The sequence below is a fragment of the Canis lupus genome, chromosome 14, assembly GCF_003254725.2.
Source record: "Canis lupus dingo isolate Sandy chromosome 14, ASM325472v2, whole genome shotgun sequence".
Lineage (NCBI taxonomy): Eukaryota > Metazoa > Chordata > Mammalia > Carnivora > Canidae > Canis > Canis lupus.
Window position 1 is genome coordinate 19,653,854 of NC_064256.1, and position 21,304 is coordinate 19,675,157.

Genomic DNA, 21,304 nt, shown 5'->3' on the forward strand with positions numbered 1-21,304 from the left:
AATAACACCATATGTTAACTACATGGAATTAAAAACAAAATGAAACGAAAATGTACAACGGAGACTTAACTCATTCTAGGGTATCTGAGAAGCCTTAGACCAGTCACTTCACTTCTCTAAGTCTCAGGTTTTTCACTTGTAAAATTGGGAATAATAAAACATGTCTCCCCCCACCCCCAAGATTTAGATAATGACTATTGGAGGTTTGAGACAATTTATGTCAAATTCCTAGCATAGTACTTAGCACACAATATAATAGGTAGTTATGATGGCTCATTAACGAACAGAAAGATTATCCATGCAAATAAAGAATTCCAAAGGTCAGGATCGAATTTGAAACTCTAAAGAGTTCATCAGTAATACCGTTAACTTAATTCGCTGGTTATTTTTAAAAGATGAAATATAAATTATATGAATTCTAAATACGGCAACATATATAATTCTTTTAACTTTTTTCTTTATGCAATGTAGGAACCAAAGAGAATGTATCTTGATTCAACTTAACGGGTAAATCAATCAGTTACCAACACCAAGAATCTTTCTTGCAACTGAAGTAAAAGTCTCTTTATTTCTTCCAGCTACTTGAAATGAATTAAAAAATATGACTCTGGAAACCAAGCCAACCAAAGTTCTAATAAGCCGGAGTGGACTTTTGGAATGCATCAGCATTCTGGTACTCTTCAATTTAAGGATAGATTTGGAACTAGTTGAAGAAATGTAATCAGCATCTTCTCAAAGAAAGAGGTGAACTTAATTGAAAGTTGAAATTTTTGTGCCCTAATATATTCCTCTGGAATTATTGGGCTTAGAATAAGTAGCCAATAACAAGATACCACAAAACAAATATATTCATACAATCTATACTTGAGAATACTCAGAGTCCTGTGGAAGTCAGAAGGTGATTGTTTATTTCATATTTCTAAACTTGAAAAACGGGGCACTGAATCCCAGATTAAGCTGGGATTCATAAACTATGAGATAAATTGACTGTCTACACATTTTAAGAAGTCCTGAAGAAAAAATGGTCATTCATTATCAAATAAAAAAAATCTACAAGTACTTGATTGCTCCTTGCTTCAATGTTAAAAAGCAAATGAGGAGGTATATAATGTAGGACAACTGAAGGAGAAGAGCATTTCAATGGAAGTCTTTAGAATGAAGTTCCTAAGAACGCCTGGGTGGTGGGTGCAGTGGTTGAGTGTCTGCCTTTGGCTCAGGTCATGATTCTGGGGTCCTGGAATTGAGTCTACCATCGGGCTCCTAAAGAGAGCCTGCTTCTCCCTTTGCCTATGTCTCTGCCTCTCTCTGTGTGTCTCTCATGAATAAATAAATCTTTAAAAAAAAAAGAAAGAAAGAATGAGGTTTGTGTTAAGATTAAATATCTGCTTCATAAAGTCCCTAACATATATAATTCTCTTCCATATGAATCCTAACATCATCCATAAACTATACCCCAGCTTTCTCCTTACTTCTGTTATACTCCAATTTAACTTCAATTCTACCCCAGATGTGTCTGTTACCTCACTCTTCCATCTTCTCATAGCTTGATTCCATTCCATTGAAACCAGCTCATCAAGATCACAGGTGACCTCTGGGTTGCTAATTGATGTAGTCTGTTTAGCCTTTACTTGATCTCTCAGAAACACATGAAACTTCAGCACACCAAAAAATTATATTCTCCTCCCCTAAACAACCTGTTCCCTTGCCTTCTGTGGTGGAGATGCTACGGTTTTCCCCTATCCCATGTGGCTATTCCTTCTAAGTCACCAGGATGCATTTTCCTCTTCTGTCTATTGCTTACATGCTGAGCCCCTTCAGAGTTTTGTCCTGGGTTCTTCCTATTGTCCACTTCCACACACACACAGGATTTCATCCTGTCTACCATGACATCAGTAATCTAATGTCTTTGACTCCTTTGTCCATATGTACATATGACTATGTAGTTGATCTTTTTTATTTTAAGATTTTATTTATTTATTCATGAGAGACACAGAGAGAGGGAGACAAGACACAGGCAGAGGGAGAAGCAGGCTCCGTACAGGGAGCCCAATGTGGGACTCGATCCCAGGACTCCAGGATCACGCCTTGAGCCAAAGGCAGATGCTTAACCGCTGAGCCACCCAGGCGTCCCTGTAGTTAATCTTCTAATGAACACATCCTCTTGGGTGGTCCACAATCACCCAACACTGAACAAGCTCAGATTTGGCTTCTTCATCCTCTCCTCCCTCACCTCAATCAAGTCTTCCCCTCAGATGTTTCCCACCTCAATGTACTATGCCTCCAGGCAGTCAGTTGCTAAAGCTAGAACTGGTGACTGTTCCTCCAGTCTTCCCTCTCCCTTGCTTCCCCCAACCAAACATCAGACTACTTCCAACTCTAAGGGCACTACCTTGGTCCCAACCACCATTGTTTTCTGGCAGAATTACTGCTGCAGCCTCCTAACTAGCTCCTCTGCAGCTGACACCATCTTTTTAGATGCACTTTCATTACATAATTTCTCTGCTTAAAATTATCTAAACACTTTCTGTAGCACAGTTTAGAAAACACAAACACCAAAATACAGTTTAAAGATGCTTTTTCTTTTTTGATCTAGTTCCTGCTAAATCCACCAATCTCATCTCTAGCTTCTTCCTCTATTCTTTCCCTCTCTCTCCCCACCCCGACTCCATAATCCTACCCTGCCAAAATGCTTCCATTCCTCAGAACTGCCACATTTTCTAATGCCTCTGTACCTGGATCTCTCCCCCATCTCTTCTAAGTTTTATTCATATTTAAGGCTTGAGCTTGCTATATTCTCCAGGAAGCCCTCTTTGACTCTACCTAGAGAGTCTAGATTAGGTGTCCATCTTAAATCCTCTCATAAACACAAAAGCATCCTGTTCTCCCCCCATGGCAGTACTCTCCACGCTCTTCTCTATCCTCCAACAGACTATCAGCCTCCTTAGGGCAATGACCATGACATTCTGTTTCACAGCTATAAACTTTTATAGTGCCTGGTACAACACTAAATATTACATGAATGAACATATATTTAAATGATTAGCAGGAACTGAATAACCCAACTGATTGGATGTAGGGCAGGAATCTCCATGCCTTCCAAACAGATATCACAGAGAGAAGTCAGTCCTCAAATCATGTTAGCTACTACCTTAATTATTTGCTAATACCTTGTCAGCAATTGTTTGACAAACAACTCAACTCAAACTCAAACTCGAATGAGATAGGATAGTATTGGGGGCTTTCCAGAGTGGATCCTCCACAAATGTTTGAAAGGAGACCTTAGTCAGATGCTTACTCTGATCAAAGAAAAGAAAGGAATCAATGTGTAAGACAACATGGCTTTATCAGGCTGTTCACATCCCTTTATCAGGCAGACAGACACTCATGTCATACTTTAAGGTGTGGCCCAGTTTGAAAACTGTGGGCTGTAGGGAGCTGAGGAGCCCATCTGTTTTGCAGCACAGAATACTTTAGGAGTGGGAACCCAGGTGATAACGGTCAAGCAGCAGAAGGCTGATCTCTGCCTCCTTTCCTCCACCCCACACCCCAGGTCTCCCTCATCCACTCCTTCACTCTTTTCTCCCCCTACTCAGTCCCCAGCCACCAGCCCAGGCGCCAGGCACCCCCACACTCACACACCACGGCAGCCATCACCAGGGCTGTCCTTTAGGGTTTGGGTCAGCTCTCTTCCCAGCCCCACCCCTGTTGACACAACAAGCTTCTCTCTGTTTGTGGCACAAAACATTTTACAGAGATCTGACTGTAAACACTATCTTCCCCAATGAGTGATGAGTGATGAGTACAAGTCAAAATAATGTATTAAAATGGCTGGGACTGCAATCAGTGTTACGCTTAAAAAAGATTTCTCCTTCAGTTTTCACCATCTTCATTGTTCTGTCTAGTTCCAGGGCCTCCTACCAATCGCTGACGACTGCCTGCTTCAAACCCTGCCACATCAGCAGGGAAGTTGCCGGGGCAGCATTTGGTATTTGCATCAGTTTCCAGGAATGTGTTTCAAGTTATCAGTTTACTCTGCAGAGATGTTTTTCCTTTAAGTTTATAAATGTGTGCTTGAGCTGATATTTCTCTAGTTTTCAAAAACTAGCTGAGCATTTTTTATGCTAAGAAAGAATTTATAGTTGCATTTCCACAAAATGTTCTCTGATTTAAACTATCAGATTTGACCGCGGCTTCCTCCTTGTAAACATCCTCCTAGAACTGACCAGATACCCTTTCAAATTCCTTCCCTCCACGTTACTTCAAAACGTCTTTCCACATTATCTCCCAAGTCAGTACCCTTAATTAGAATAAAAGAGGGGTTTATTATATGAGTTTTGTTTGTTTCCTTTTATTTCCATTAACCTGTTTTAAGTTTAGAGGAAGCAACCAGTTTAAGAATATTCAGTCCCTTTGGTTTATAGTAGCTGCTGATGGAGTTAACTTAGAAATTCTTCCTTAAAGCACAGCCAAAAAAAAAAAAAAAATCAAGGAAGAGATAGGGGAAAGAAAGAAAGAAGAAGAAAAAGCAAGGAACTGCAGCCCACTCACTTCTGTTTGGCACAGCAGGAATTGACCCAAAGATGCCCCTTTTGCGTTGACTTCTGGGAGCCCCTGGCATTCTGAGTAGCACCTGACTGCCTTATTGGGGGTGCAGAACGAGCAGAGGTGCAGCCCCAGCCCTATGGGCCCGGAATGACATCTCAGGAGAGTTGGGGAAAGGGCGGTCCACTGAAGTTGACTGCACCCAGTATTTCACAATTCTCAGGACCTCTCAAGGAGTCCTTTCAACCTCAATCCCTCAGGGTCAAGGTCCCAGCTCCTCCTCTCCCTGGTGGGGAGCAGAGAATGGGATGAGCCCTAAAGAGGAGAAGGAAGTTGGGTGTTCAGGAGAGAGTAAATATATACATTGATGAGGGCGCTGCTTGGGTAGTTACCGGAGAAGACACCCCATCTCAGAATGGAATTGGAAGCCCCTCTAGATGGGCTAGGCACTTCCCCCAAGGTGTAGAGAGGAGACCCCCATGGAAGTCAAGAAGGTGCTCGGGCGTTGCCCGTAAGAGGGGAGAGATCACTGAATGCACACGGAGGTCCAGAGGCATTGGGGGCACCCCCTGGAAAGTTATCTGATGAGTCCAGGCTCAACACGGAGCTGGTAAATCCAGACAAGGCATCCGTGGAGAAGAGGAGGTGGAGAGTGGAAACCTGTAGGGGAGAGGACGGATTCTCCCCTCCAGCCTCAGAAAGGGGAGACCCCCCCACCCCCACCCCCGTTAAGAGAGGCGTCCAGGTCGTCAACTGCAGTCATTTCGCAGGGCCAGATAATCTCCAAAGCCTCTGCGAGGAGACTCGGCCTCGGGAGCCATCGACTTTGCCTGATGGCTGGGTCTGGTCTACTGTGCACAAAGCACATCCTCCCCGCCCCCGCCCCCGCCCCCGCCCCGCCCCCTGCTCAGTGCCACGCTACCCCTCGGGGCTCCCCCCTCCTCTCCCACGGTGCGGTCCTCCGGCTCCCACCCGACCCTGCGCACACAGAACCCCCCTCTCACCCTCTCCCGGAGCCAGAAGAGAGAGAGAGCGTTACTGCTGAAAAAGTGGGCGCACACACGCCCTAAAGCTGGAGAAAAGCTGGGCGCGGGCGGGGGCGGGGGCGGGGGAGGGGGAGGGCGGCCTCCGGCTGCGCCACGCTGTCGAGCCCCCGCTCCCTCCTCCCCGCTTCCTCTGCGCCCCGGCGCCCTGCCCCCGGCGGGTGGCCCGCAGGGCACAAGGTGAGGCCGGGCTGGACAGCTCCCGCTTTGATCTCCGGGCTCCGGTCCCCTCCGCCGCTGCCCGGCTGCCCCGGGATCTGCACAGGCTGCCCACGTCGGTGTCTGCAGAGCGCTCCGACGTGTCCAAAAGTGTTTCCAAACTTGGAAAGGGCGGGGAAGGGCGGGGGGATGGGGAGGGCGGAGGTATGCAGACTGCGAGTCAGACTTTCCCCTTGAAAGCCTCAAAAGTGTCCACGTCCTCAAAAAGAATGGAACCAATTTAAGAAGCCAGCCCCGTGGCCACGTCCCTCCCCCCTTCGCTCCCTCCTCTGCGCCCCCGCAGTCTCCTCCCAGCTGTGGCTGCCCGGGCCCCCAGCCCCAGCCTTACGATTGGTGGAGGCGCTTTTGGAGGCACCCTCGGGCCAGGGAAACTTTGGCCGTATAAATAGGGCAGATCCGGGCTTTATTATTTTAGCACCAAGGCGGCAGGAGGGTTCAGCTAAGTTGGAGGTACTGGCCACGACTGCATGCCTGCGCCCGCCAGGTGATACCTCCGCCGGTGACCCAGGGGCTCTGCGACACAAGGAGTCTGCATGTCTAAGTGGTAGACATGCTCAGCTTTGTGGATACGCGGACTTTGTTGCTGCTTGCAGTAACTTCGTGCCTAGCAACATGCCAATGTAAGTGCCTTCGGCTTGTTTGGGGCAGACGGGGGAGAAAGGTTAGATGGGTGGGCACCCTGGTCTGAAAAAAAGGAAACCTAAAGTAAACCCTACGGGCAGCTTGGAGGGAAGGCTCCCTGGCATGTAGAGAAACGCAGGCATGGCTGAGAAACGTGGAAATTATTTGAGAAATGAAAACATAAAAGGCTCAACCCTCGCCAAAAGTCAGGGAACTTTTCTCTCACTCAAGTGAGTCTTAATTTGATCTGGAACCTCTGATTAGGGAAGCTCAAAGAGAGCAGAACGTCTTTTTCCTAAGGATGAGGTATTAGCAACTAGCAGGCCCTTGACTGCACTGATGCCCACCTTGTAAAACTCGAGGCCTGCTTTAGAAAGCCCTTGAATTTAGAAATGAAGAACTCACCCCCTGAGGGCTTTTCTCTTCTAGGCGGTTTAAGGCTCGCCTGGAGGACGATGATGACTCTGAGGCGCCCTCTGGAGGGAGGACAATGAAAGCACAGGGGACCAGGCCTTACGCTAATGGAATCCCCATGAGAGACTCTACAGGTTTACACAGAGGTGACCTGCACTTCTGATTGAAGGCATTCCCTCCCAGTGTCCAGGACACACTGGGAGGGAAAATGATGTTACTTGGAATGGATACATTCTGAAGAGTAGAATTAGCTTCTTAATTTATCTGGCCCTGGAAATGGAAACATTCTTTAATTAATATCTCTTCTGCCTTCTGTTGAGCCTGAGAGTCACCTCTTTATCATGTGCTCAATGACAATCAGACATTCTCAACACAGCAAGTTGGAAAATATCAACACGGATCTGAAGCTCAAGAGACCGGGGTTTTCCAATGACTTTGCCACTAATTTACCACGTGACCTGGGGCAAGTCCAACTGAGCCTTTTCTAAAATGCGGAATGCGGATTAGATGGACTCCGAGGCCACTTCCAGCCATAGGTTTTATGACTAGGCCTGTCAAGATAGAATGAAGAAAATCAGTCAGTTTTTGAAAATGGCTGCCTAATTACCAAAGATATCAACTTGATAGGGGATGAGGGGTGTCTGGCCACACCCAACACTCCAAAAAGTTTGCTCCGCCCACATGCCACGGTGTCTACCATTGCATCATTGTTGATGCATTTGTGTGTGTTTTCTCCCTTTGTCCACTTTTAGTATGCACACTGTGGATATTAAGGAATAATTGTATAGAGCAAATTCACATCCCCAATTTTGTTTTTTATGAGATCTGGGGATAGGGGGAAAAATTGGTTCCTAAAGGAAAGATGAAAACAGACCTAGGGAAGTCTGAAGATACAAAAGGCAACTCACCTTCTGACCAACAGCCAACTGCAATCTGGAATAAAACTTACTAAACACACATTTCTTCAAAATGGCTCAGTCTGAGTAATTAAAAGGCAAATTTCCAAAATCATAAGGACTTCCGTTAATCAAGTCTGGGCATAATTATTCTTCCTACTGATGGACACAATGAAGTAAACATATCATTTTCCTAATTTAAAAGTAATTCTCAAAAATTGCCCTTAAATATCAGTGCTGGATGTGGTCCACCCTCCTGAATTGTGACTATTGCAACAGATGTTCTCACTCCAAATGACACACTTCTTGGCCACCTAATTAAAGCAATTTTTAGGGGTGATTCATCTTGTTGCCAGCTTGGCCACCCTTATATCCTGTGTTAACCTATAATTTTTATACCGTAGGAGAGGAATTCAGTCTTTAAGGACTTAAAGCAATTATGGCAAAGGGGGGGATATTACTTGAGTGTGCTTTTCCCATTAATTCTCAACATCTTTAATCCACAGTTTTTCCATTTATACTGGGCAATTCCTTCTCAGGGACAAAAGTGATACATATTGGTAGAATGACCTTACCTAATTTAAGTGAACCAATTTAAAGCAAAATTTCAGATGTCCAAATGGCCCCATTTTCATAGTAACTAATTTGCAAATCAGACCTTTTGAAAAAGGACATTAAGAAAGGTATAAGCTAAAAAAAAAAAAAAAAAAAAAAAAGAAAGGTATAAACCAAATGAACAACTACATAACTTTTATTAAAAAAAAAGTCTAAGTAACATAGTTCCCTAAGTTTTCCCTTTTTGGATTTTTAAGTATCAAAAACTATCTGAACTATAAATTATTTCCTCATCAATGTACTGATCTTACTCACATTCAGCGATCCACCTATGCAGTTAACCAACTTAATTACTACGCATTAGAAATATCCTTCAGACACATTAATATTTTACAGTGTTTATAAAATAGTAAATAATTAACAATTTAATTCAAAATATATTTACATACTAATATTGCAAACAAATCACCCTGCTGATCCCTGCCATACTTTTGACCTGCATAATTTCCAAGTCATTAGAATATTCTTAATAAAAAATATACTTGATCCTTTAATTAGGTAAGCCAATTTTATAGACTATTTGTTAATCACTGCTATAGATCAGTGCAATGATACTAATAATTATTTCTCTCTTTTCTCTTTCCTTTACAGCTTTACAGGAGGTGAGTAAAATTATCTTCAGAATTTGTTTTTTTTATACTGGGATAGCTTTGGCCACACTAATGCCTTCTCTGGGGAAGAAAGAGGAGGCTACACTCGTGTTAAACAACCCGGATTCCCGAGAAAATCATCATGAGTTATGGTAGTCAAACTTTGCTGGCTGTCTAGAAAGTACCCACCCCAATTTCCAAAGTGGGCGGTGCTACTGGATAAGACCACCCTCACAAGAACACTCATAAGAAACAGAATGAATAATCCTGTGGAAGTTTGGGTTTTAAGCATCTGCTACTACAAAGCAGGAGACTTCACAGAACTAGAAAATCTTGTTACTCTCTTGGAATCATTTGCAAGAGTATTAGGAACAAATTCTTAGCTCATGAATTGAATTTGAGGCATAATTACAGATAAGTATACATTTTGGTTCTGAACCTATTTAATTTATTGGTAAAATTTTAAATTATACTTTGAAATACTGAAATAATAGGATGCACAACACCGTGTAGATATGTTTGTATACTACACAGAAATGGGAGCCATTTAAAAAGTATATAATTTTCTTCATAATTATTTCTTGTTCTTTTCTAGGCAACTGCAAGAAAGGTAAGAGTCCAATACTTTTCCATAATATCTGAAATGATCAGAAATAACTTCTAATTTAACTGAATTTATAGTAGACTACAGAAAGAAAATACTTTGTCAAGATTTTGCCCACATGGATATGCATTAGCTAAACCATAAAATAAAGTAGCTTTGATGTCTAAGAAAACCAAGCTTTATTATCTTCCAGCATTATCTCTAATTACACTTATATTATACAAACTGATGATTTACATACTAAAGAAAAAAAGACTTGTTTTAATTCTGGAGATGGAATGAGTATTATGTTAATTATAGGTAGTAAAGTTTATTTTAAAGGGCTTTGGCTATATAAATATGCTGTTAACGACGTAACAAAATGGTAATTTTATCCACATAAATCATATTTCTAAAAATAGTTATAATATTGGCCTGATGACTGGTGACTGCAGCCTCTAGTCCTCCAGTTTAAAGACATTACATGTAATTATAATAAAACAATATACTTTTTTGTTGTTGTATTATGCCATTTTTGCAGCTACTATCTCATGATATTGTGTTTAGATCAGTCTTAGCGACTAATTATTATCAAGAATGCTTGCTCATTCACTGGTAATTGCTTAGATATTTATTACTGTGCTGTTTGTGTCTTCTTCATAGGGCCCAACTGGAGATAGAGGACCACGTGGAGAAAGGGTGTGTAATTTTTGAACTGTAAAAAGGTTTTGAACCATATTTAAACACTACATGTTAGAAACTACAGAAAACTGACAGTTTATGAGTTCTATGTATCCAGATATTTGCACCACTTTTTAAGCCCTAAGGAAGAGGTGAATGAGTATTATTATATGTAATCAATAGTTTTTTACATCAAGATTATCTTATTAGAAAGCAAAGTTATTAAAAGCAGCCATATTCTTTGCATGGCCTTTCTTTGTTTTCAGCTGACCTGTCCAACTTACGCATAATGGAAATGTATCTGCCTACCGCCACAATCCTCTCTTTGCACATGTTGTTTTGTTTGCTCTTCAAGTAAGATCTCTTACATAGCCTGGGAATAGTAGCGAAACAGTAGTCAACAATGTTTCTTTCTAAATTCATAAATGTGCAAGTTAGGTTTACAGCTTATCCATGGTATTCTTAGATCTTCCTGCTATGCGTATTTGGCATGTATAACTACATTATGTGACACTTTTGCCAATGTATAAATACCTATACCTTATATCTGTTGAGAAGTGCAGACTAAAATGTATTCCAATCAATCTATTAGAGGTAGCATCATGTCAGTAAATTACTTTAACAACATAAATAGCGTTAATGGTAGGAAATCTGCAGGATCTTCTACCTTGTGATAAAGTAACTTTATTAATTATCATACCAATTAATCTACCATTCATACATTATATACCAAAATAGCTGAAAAAGTTCATCAGTTTGAAACTGACAATCAAAATACATAGTACATCACTCACTGTGCACTGTTTTCCTTATGAAGTTTATAGAATTATAAATTGTAGCTATAATTTCCATCCTTTATTGGGATACTGGAGCTCCATTATGAATTAATATTCAAAGACTAAGGTATCCCTCTTTCAGAGGAACTCATCTGTCTTGTGTCTTCTTTGTATATCAGACACTAAACCCCCTTCTAAAAGAGACCCATGTCATAAGTGAAGTTCAATTAGTGATAAATAACGGCATATTAAATTTACTTACTTCTTGAACATTGAAAGGTCTGAACAACTGACCTTACCACATGTATCCTTAGGTCTCCTTTTTTATGTATAGGTTCCTATGGGATCTGTCTAACCATGATAATTCGCTTTTTACAAAACAGGGTCCACCAGGACCACCAGGCAGAGATGGTGACGATGGTATCCCAGGCCCTCCTGGTCCACCTGGTCCTCCTGGCCCCCCTGGTCTTGGCGGGGTAAGGTGTCCTAAGTATTGCTAACTTGTAGCTAACTTCAGTTTCTTCTACCTCTATTGGAGGAAGGATCATTGTGGAACTTATTTTCAGTAGTTAAGGTAGAGTCTGCTATTTGGATATTGGTACATTTTATTTCATTTCTTTGGTTTCTTCATTCAAGATTTTCCTTTGCCTGTTCTCTTTCTGAGCCCTTGTCAATTACAGGACTGGTCTCTGTGTTCACTGAAGGTAGCTGCAGCCCTCACAACTATTATTTAATTTGGGGATTTAATATCTTTCATCAGTAGGGTACAAATAAGAGGTGTTGCATTATTAAAGAGTTTGATTAGATTGAATTATAACTGAAATCCCTGATCTTCAGCAATTTCACAAACATCCCACTCTTTTTATTCTCCTTGGCTTGAAGTCTGCTGAACCAACATTCAAAGTAGTTTTAGGTTTAATTTGCTTGAAACTAATTTGAGAAAAGTACATTTCCCTTTTTCATTAATATCTTCTTTTAGCTTTATGTCTTTAACAATGGTATGAGTGCCAAATGGCCTCACTGCAGGAAGGAAAACATATTTGCTTAATTGGTTAGCACTATGAATCAGAAGCCTGATTCTAATACCCAACTGTATGCCAGTAAAATAAGACCTTTCTCCCCCAAAAGATCTTATTATGATTGCTTATCTACTGAGTGCATTAAAAAGCACCTTCTTTAATAGATCTACCACTATAAGAGAGATCTTTAACAGTAAAGTTATTACTGTGAACTATTTTTTAAAAGTTTAATCTTCCAAGGGGCATTTTAATTTAATTTTCCTCTAAACTTCAAAACTCTTTACATCCTTTTTGAAACTCCAGCAAGAAAAAGGTCTCCCAGTCACTTTTGCGTCGTTCTGAAGGAGCCAGGCAACAGGTGGAAATGCAAAGGTGACCTCTTGGTCTCTGCTTAATTTATCAGGGATCTCCAGGGACTTAAAGTATAGAAAGCTCCCCTTTCTCAGTGTAGAGGTAGAAGGTAGGGAGAGGGGAGCAGTGATTGGCAGGGCAGGAAAGAGTTTGAAAAATAAGGTAGAGAAGCTTCCCACTTCAAACCAGATGTGGACTAAATTTTAAACCTATATTTTCTCCTGACTTTTTAGGAACTTAGCTCAATATGGAATTATAAACTAAAAAATATATAAAAATATCTCTCCCTTTTAAACAACAACATAAAAATCTTTACAAGTAGGATGAGAAAGTGAACTACAGAACTAGTAATTTTAATATATATAATGTATTTTCTCCCCTCTAGAACTTTGCAGCCCAGTATGATGGAAAAGGAGTTGGCCTTGGCCCTGGACCAATGGTATGCTTATTTCTTTTTAATTATGACCAAAAAATGACTGAATAGATAATTTGTTTCTATGTTAAAAATTTCACTTTGCCATTTCCTTAGCTATCTAGGTTAACTAACTCAATACTTAGATCACATAAAAGCAGTAACTCCTTTTGTATTCAAATCTGTAATAATTTAAGCCTAGATCTAGGGGTTGAATTTTCTGTACAATCATGTTTCCAGTGTGTAAATAATCGCTGGACATAGTAACCATAATTTAAATATATCAATTGAATTCAAGAGTGATCACTCTGATTAATTTTTTTATACTCTTTAACACTGCTCACAATTTTAAGCTTAGAGACATGAAGCTATTAAGTCCCATAATCTTTCTGGAAAGAAGCAACAAGTTCTAGTCCAGCCTATTTTTTTTAAGATTGTATTTACTCACTCACTCACTTACTTACTTACTTACTTTATTTATTTATTTTGGAGATGGCGGGGAGAGGGAGAGGGACAAGCAGACTCTGCACTGAGCACAGAGCCCGAGTGGGGCTCCATCCCAGGACCTTGAGATCATGACCTGAGCTTAAACCAAGAATCAGGAGGCTTGAGACTGAGCCACTCAGGAGCCCCAGCCCATTTGTTCTATAGCTAGAGTTTTAGATTTAACAGGGCCATGGAGGTGGTTAATGGCAAAACATGGACTAACCTCCAGGCAGGATGTCTGATATTCAACGATACCCTGTGTCACATATCTAGCACTTGAATAAAACTTCAATTTATTCAACAAATATTTATCTGTACTTTGCATAGTATAGTGCAAACTATACAATGCATCAGGGATGTAGCACTGAATATGATAAAATCTCACCCTCCCTGAAAGAGTTAACAATACTGGAAATGTTTCCTTTAATACCTTTTGATAAAAATTCCCTTTTTAGTCTATTAATTATAAGTGCATACAGAAAAGAGTATAATTTAGCATCATATCACTCAGCACAAATAGTTAGCAATATATACCATAATTTGAGTAACATCTAGAAAAGTTCCCTAGATGATGATGATGATGATGATGATGGTCTATCTTTAAAAAGTGAGCCTTCCAACAAGCATTAGTGAGATGTGTTAGGGGAAAAAAAAGCACATGAGCATGCAAAATATACTAGCATGCATAAAAGGGAAAAATTGCTGGAACTAAAAATATTAAGTTGGTTAAACACTACAATTTAAAGTTAACATGGTCTCTCAAGTATAAATTTTACCTGGACAATGCATTCAGTTCTCTATCTTCAAAAGAAGATGTTCGGCTGGACCTAATGGTCCGCAATAAGCTAATACACTATAAGGGCAAGATAATATTTTCTGTAAATTAAAACTCTCACTTGAGAAGTAATGTGCCTTTAATTGATGATTTCCAATTTCCTGATTTTTCCTGGTAATTTAAAACATCCATATCTGAAATGAAGAAGTAGAGATTTTCTTTGGCTTTGTTTATATTGGATATTTGAAATTAGCCATTTCAGCTAATGCCGAACATTAGTCAGCTTTAAAGCAGTACCTATGCCTCAAGAAGAAGCTAAAGGGAAAAAAGTAAAATACTAATAAAATAGCCTACATAAGCCCAGAAAATTAATATGGATTTCAGATTCCCCTGACTTTGGAACATTCTCTGGGGGGCATAAAACAGTGTTTTACTTTTAAATATCAGTGAAATATAATTTAAGCTTGCACATCCACACACAGTCACAGACATATGTAATCAACAGATATGTGGCTCACAAATAAGAAAGATAGGCAGCAATAAAGTATTAAAATAATTTTCCATGTTGGAAAATCAATAACTATAAAACCCCACAGGGTTCTTCTCTGAATTAATGAGTAATCATCGTCCCTCTCACAGCCTCCACAAAATAAACTACACTTTATGTAAATGAAATTGTTGCAAATATGCGGAAAAATGAATGAATATAATTAAAAATTCATGGTGTCAAAGAAAATTATTTTTAATATATACCTAAAAAAATTATTTTGATTGAAAAGTGACAGTTTCTTTTAATGTGGAAGCAATTTCTAAAACCAAACAAATAATTCTTATAATTAAGATGATGTGCTTTTTAATAAAATCCATATTATTTCACTCTAGGCATTAATACATTGGGGCAGACTTGCCTGCAGAGTCCCCGTGGTTGATGTGTCATGAACAAATTACCCTAGACTTGCCAATGCAATATTTTCAGCTTGAAGGAACTGGCCCCTACAGGAGAGCTTGCACAGGCACTGATTACCACAAAGAGGAGTCAAGAATGTGGATTTAGCTCTCAAGCTAGCAACACTATCTCACTCCACTTGTATGTGACAGAATGGAGAACAAAAGAAAGAACAATCTGCTATTGTTGTGGGCCACATTTTCAGTAATGATATTAGAACCTTCCTGGAGGATGTTTTAATATTTTATTTTTCCTTCACCCCTAACTTTTGTCTAACATTTTCATGAGTCCCCAACGGCCTTAAAAGAGACTTAAATTAGGTTATTTAACAAACCTCCCTCTAATCATTAAGGACTTTTGATCCTTTTCAATTCATGCTTGTGGCGATAAAAATACCAATCTCTTAGCCAAATATAACATGGGGAGATGACCTGTGATCGAGGGCATCCAAATGGAAATGCTTCACCAACTGCATGAAAGGGACCTGTGGCCATCCATCCAATTGTGTTCTGCTGATTTGGGTTAGGAGAAAAGGTGAAAGCAAAGACAGAGAAAGAGTGGAGGAAATGTCAGTCCTTAAGAGCCTCCTGGGAGAAACAAAAACTAAGAAAAAAAAACAGGATAATTCTTATCCATCTATCACAAAATGTCTGTGGCACTGCTCTGCTAATCCTATCTAACTCAAACCAAAGCCATGATAACTCATCAGTGCTCACTATACTTGTCTTTTTTATAGGGTTTGATGGGACCTAGAGGTCCACCTGGTGCATCTGGCGCTCCTGTAAGTATTGGAAGCTTGTAATCTCTCTTATGTAAAAAAAAAAAAAGAAAAAAAAAACAGAATTAAAGAAAGGTGTGGAGTATGACATACTGTTTTCTTTTAGGGCCCTCAAGGTTTCCAAGGACCTGCTGGTGAGCCTGGTGAACCTGGTCAAACTGTGAGTACATTTTTGCCCTTTATGGTAAATTTCTTCTTCAAGAAGTTTATTAATATAATCTTAATGAAATGACTGGTCTCCTATCTTCTTAGGGTCCAGCGGGTGCTCGTGGTCCACCTGGGCCTCCTGGCAAGGCTGGTGAGGATGTAAGTATTTACTTATAAGCATTTCCAAAATGCCATTTAAACACTCCTGCCTCAACAAGAATTTCTGGATTCAAATGAAGTATTCTGCCAAAAGCTGAATGTGCCTGACATAACTCTCCCCATATGGAAAATGTTATTTTAATGAAATTTCAATTTGTTTTGTATTTAAGGAAATTCGTTGTTAATTAAATATATATTTGGACCCATATCTTTATTGAATGCCTTTTTCCTATATTTTAAAAACCAAGATGTTCTGACTTCCAGCTGATGGCTTAGCAAGAAAAAGCTTACCCTATGATGCTTTCATGTTTTAGGGTCACCCTGGAAAACCTGGACGACCCGGTGAGAGAGGAGTTGTTGGACCACAGGTAAGCTTTCTATCCCAGTGGATCCAGTCCAGGTATCAGAGGCATCTTGCATGCAAGATGGTTGGTAAAACCGGGATGGGTCTAAATGACCACCTAGATGTTTGACCACCTGTACCCCTCAATGAAGGCATCTGACAAGTCAAGGAAGCTAGTAAGAATGCATACAGTTTTCATTAATGCAAGGGATGTCATCTTAATGACAGCAAGCACACTGTAAACTAAATCGTGTTTTGTACAAATGCCATAGTATCGGTTACTCAAATTAGAGCAAGTTAATTTGCTGCTCTGTGCTTTAAAATATCCTAGTCTTTGATTCCAAGCTCGAACTTCAGTGAGAAGAAATGAAAGGGAAGAAATCATTGTATTCTGATTTAGAAGGAAAACATCATTTGTCTTCTTCTGTGTTTCTTTTTAAGGGTGCTCGTGGTTTCCCTGGGACTCCTGGACTTCCTGGCTTCAAGGGCATTAGGGTGAGCACATTCTTTACCCAGAAGAGAGGAAATGTTGATTATTTTTAGGAAAAGCGTCAACTATATTTAAACTCCCGTGTGACACATACTTGCTTCCAAAATCCTGGAATTCGCCAGAGTGAAGAGAGAAAGTTCACATGGCTGAAAAGTCCAGTGGGGTGTGCTTTTCTTAGTATGTTCGTAGCTTTCAAGAATTGAGGATCCCTATGGAGAAAATTGTATAAAAGGCATATGACTTAAGAGGTACTTATAACCATCTGAAGATCGTAAAATTATTAAAGAGAGAAATGATGTAAGAGAGCACCTAGTTCTCGTTCCTTCCCTTTCAAATGCAGGGAGGTTTAGTGACTTAACTGGGGCAATGGAGCAAGTTTGCTGGGTGCCAGACCCTCCAGTGCACTGAAGCGGTGCATGCACGATTCACTCAGGAGGTTGGGATTTGACCAAGCACGATAATGGAATGGCATTTTAAGAATAAGAATTTGCATTTCAGGGACACAATGGTCTGGATGGATTGAAGGGACAGCCCGGTGCTCCAGGCGTGAAGGTAAATACTAAATCAGAAGTATTATCTTTAAAACAATTGACTGGTAATTCCCCATGATGGTCAGAAAGTGTATATTCTTAATGAAGACTACTCTTATTTCTAAGAGTATCTTATTTCCTCTTCAATATTTCAGAGCCTCCAATGGTGAGGATATGGAATTCTGTGACAAAAGGCCAATTATTAATACTGTTTATTTAATTCAATATCTATTAAACAGTTGAGATAAAAATAATGTCGATAGTTTCTTCCTTCATTTCCTATCCTACAATTTCAACCAATCTCTGCAGCCAAAATAAAAGTAAATAAACATATAATCAGATATTAGAATGCTATGTTATTTTAAACTGTAAATTCTCCTTTGCCACGCACTAATTAGATAGGTACATTCATGTCACAATACACTTTTCAACCTCTTTCCTGTGATTTATCTGTGCACACTCAAAAAAATTTTAATTAGGTAATTAAAGTCTCAGAAGTGTGTTATCTCTTGGCTAGGCTCTTCTCTGACAGCGTTTTCAACTATAAAATGTTCTCTCTCCTATTAAGGAGATAATGTGATATTAAAGTGAATACCAACGTAATTACAAATTAATGAGTAACGAATACTAGCGGGACCAGAAATGAACATGAATATGGAGAATCTGTTCTAACTTTCCAGCTGCCACACAAATGGATAAGGTCAAACTCATTCTCCCTAGAGCCTAATGTAATAGCTCAGACTACTAGTCCCAGCATCATAAAATGTTAGAGCCGAAAGGAGCTTTGGAGACCCCCTCATTTTGCAGATGAGGGAAACTGAGACTCAGAGAGAATGAGTGACTTGCCCAAAGTCCCACATCTAGCAGTTAGAGGAGCGCATAGGCTAGAATCCCTGACTTTCAAAGAACAGACTTGGTGTTTATTCCCCAAGAACATACTTCACATGGAATTCTAGAAATGAAGGGTTCCTAAAGGATCTCTCAAATCTATTTCTTCCAGATCTTGATCAGATTACTGAGAAGCAAAGTTCCTTTACATGTGCTATTTTATTTAATTACTGCCACCCCTCACCCGCCACCACCATGGTTTTTACTCAAGATAAGGATATAGCTTGGAAATAAATAAGACAGCTCTGAAAAATATTATGAAGCTTTAAATTTCCATGCATTTTAACAAAAATGAAAATACCAAGTGTTAAAAAATAAGTTTAAAGAGAGTAAATATGGTTCTATTGAAAGCAATTCATCCTCTGCCATCTCTTTCTATGATATCATTCCTAACATATAAGCCTCGTCGAAATGATATCCCAAATCGAAGGGGATATATTAGAGCTGGGGTACATAATCCTCAAGTGACCACATCTCCCTCGTACTGTGATTTTTGGTACTATCCATATAAAAACTCATATTTTAGAAATTTAAAAATTTATGTGATTGGCATAATTGAGAAACAGTCTATATGTGTAAGAAATATTATGAAATATAAATGGTCCAAATTAAAGTAATAGGATAAAAATGACCCAATCAGAAAAAAAAAATAATCAATACCTGTAATGAACAAAACTCAATGCTTCTTTTCCATGTAGGGTGAACCTGGTGCCCCTGGTGAAAATGGAACGCCAGGTCAAACAGTAAGTATCGATTACTTGATTGTAAATCCAAACGTGTACACTCTTTGCAAGCTAGAACTTCTTTAATGTTTTTGCTAATTACCATCTCCCTCGGCATTGTATTCTTTGATATTTTTCTAATAACTTTCTGCATACTTAATTGAAATCCATTACCTTTTAGTTGGAATTAGAACAAGACCTATTTATTTCTAGTGGATTCTTGCACATGTTGGAAATTGGACAAAGCAAATGATGCCTGTGACATTTTTAAAATTAGCGTTCTGGATTTCATTGAAAATATTTCTGCTTCTAGGGAGCCCGTGGGCTTCCTGGTGAGAGAGGACGTGTTGGTGCCCCTGGTCCAGCTGTGAGTGCTTCCATTTTTGTCCCTTATCCTTTTAAAAATTCTAGTAACTACTACTTGACTTTCCTCTTGACTTTGTCTCCTTATTTTCTTCATAGGGTGCCCGTGGAAGTGATGGAAGTGTGGGTCCTGTGGGTCCTGCTGTAAGTTTTGACACCAAAGAATTTGGAAGAGGTTAAGAGTGTGGGATGGGAACTCTCTTCTTTATTAATTTATAAGACAACACCATTTTGGATACCTTACCAAATGTTCCATGAGGTCTCTCAAAGGCTCTGTTTATAAGTACTTGTATCCCTAGTGCTTTTCATTGATACATAACATAAAATCTACCTCGCCCTGGATATCTTGAACGTCTTCCCTTTGGTATTAATGACAACAGACCAGCTGTCAGTTTTCTCTTTGCCAATATCAGATAAGATTGGGCCACTCCAAGCCGCTTCAATCTTCAGGTCTTGTGTTGTTAATTTGCTGGGAGGAAATATCTTAACCACATTCTACTTTGATTTCAGGGTCCTATCGGGTCTGCTGGCCCTCCAGGCTTCCCAGGTGCTCCTGGCCCCAAGGTAAACACACTGCCCACCATTCTCACTTCTTATTGTGATGTGAAAGATAGGCACTGTGCTTGTAGATAGATAATTACAGAACAGGAAACTTAATTAGTCCCCCTTTCAAAATAGTTATAGAATGACCCGTTTTCTCACTCCAAGCTTGAAATAGAGCGAATCTCTGTACTTGAGCCCCTGAGCATAGAAACCAAAGCCAACAAGGACATTTGTTTTCTGGGACCCCTCTGGGATATACTCCCAAAGTAGTGAGGACTGGCTAGCTGAGAACCAGAGTCTCTGCCGCAGAGGGACAGAGACAGGTGACGATGCTAGCCAAGAGGGCAGAACGAGGCCAGGAAAGTAAGAACCCGAATCCAAATCTGTGGTGTGCCAAACCAGATGAGGGAAATAATTACAGTTCCGAACAAAGCTCATGAATCCTGGTGTCATCAAAATGGAGATAGGCTGGGATCCCTCGGTGGCTCAGCAGTTTAGCGCCTGCCTTTGGCCCAGGGCGCGATCCTGGAGACCCGGGATCGAATCCCACGTCGGGCTCCCGGTGCATGGAGCCTGCTTCTCCCTCTGCCTGTGTCTCTGCCTCTCTCTCTCTCTCTGTGACTATCATAAATAAATAAAAAAATAAAAAAATAAAAAGTTAAAAAAAAAACCAAAATGGAGATAGGCTGCTTCATTATTTGCACACTAATGCCTCAGTGCCTTCCCTCCGTTAGGGTGAAATCGGACCTGTTGGTAACCCCGGTCCTGCTGGTCCCGCGGGTCCCCGTGGTGAAGTGGGTCTTCCAGGTGTTTCCGGCCCCGTTGGACCCCCTGTAAGTAGCCACTGTCATTAACCTCTTGGAGTGGAAGCAGGCAAAAAAAAAAAAAAAAAAAAAATGAAGGTGTGGGTCAAAGATGAACAGAAATACCCTTGCCAACAGAGAGCCTTCTCCTTTCTTTTTCCTCACAGGGTAACCCTGGAGCCAACGGCCTGACTGGTGCTAAGGGTGCTGCTGTGAGTATACAGCTCTCCTGTGCTGCTCGGCGTTCAAGGCACTCTCACAGGCCCCGCCTCCTCTGCCAGTCACCTCGTGACAGACCACGCTGCGTTTTCTTCACAGGGCCTGCCCGGTGTCGCTGGGGCTCCTGGCCTCCCTGGACCCCGTGGGATTCCTGGTCCTGTTGGCGCCGCTGGTGCTACTGGTGCCAGAGGACTTGTTGTAAGTGGTCATGACTGCAGCTTTCATCTCCCTTCAATGCCAACTCTGCCATCATTTGTCACCATCTACACTTCCTTCTTGTGGTCTTATCATTCTTTTGGGGTTTTCCTTGGCATTTTTAGTTTGTATCTCTTCTACAAGAGCATGTACAT

The 21,304-nt window shown here is 40.4% G+C and overlaps 1 protein-coding gene across 1 annotated transcript in view; it reads left to right on the forward strand.

Moving 5' to 3' along the window:
• Nucleotides 1-5,983: 5,983 nt before the first annotated feature.
• Nucleotides 5,984-21,304, forward strand: part of COL1A2 (collagen type I alpha 2 chain) — a 36,015-nt gene continuing 20,694 nt past the window's right edge. Inside the window, exons 1-19 of the mRNA XM_025471330.3 lie at nt 5,984-6,424; nt 8,942-8,952; nt 9,536-9,550; nt 10,187-10,222; nt 11,364-11,456; nt 12,736-12,789; nt 15,706-15,750; nt 15,854-15,907; nt 16,000-16,053; nt 16,368-16,421; nt 16,838-16,891; nt 17,385-17,438; nt 19,003-19,047; nt 19,340-19,393; nt 19,489-19,533; nt 19,900-19,953; nt 20,667-20,765; nt 20,903-20,947; nt 21,054-21,152. Coding sequence (XP_025327115.1) covers nt 6,355-6,424; nt 8,942-8,952; nt 9,536-9,550; nt 10,187-10,222; nt 11,364-11,456; nt 12,736-12,789; nt 15,706-15,750; nt 15,854-15,907; nt 16,000-16,053; nt 16,368-16,421; nt 16,838-16,891; nt 17,385-17,438; nt 19,003-19,047; nt 19,340-19,393; nt 19,489-19,533; nt 19,900-19,953; nt 20,667-20,765; nt 20,903-20,947; nt 21,054-21,152 — 1,035 coding nt within the window. The 5' untranslated portion in view covers nt 5,984-6,354. The remainder of the gene's footprint in view (nt 6,425-8,941; nt 8,953-9,535; nt 9,551-10,186; nt 10,223-11,363; nt 11,457-12,735; nt 12,790-15,705; nt 15,751-15,853; nt 15,908-15,999; nt 16,054-16,367; nt 16,422-16,837; nt 16,892-17,384; nt 17,439-19,002; nt 19,048-19,339; nt 19,394-19,488; nt 19,534-19,899; nt 19,954-20,666; nt 20,766-20,902; nt 20,948-21,053; nt 21,153-21,304) is intronic.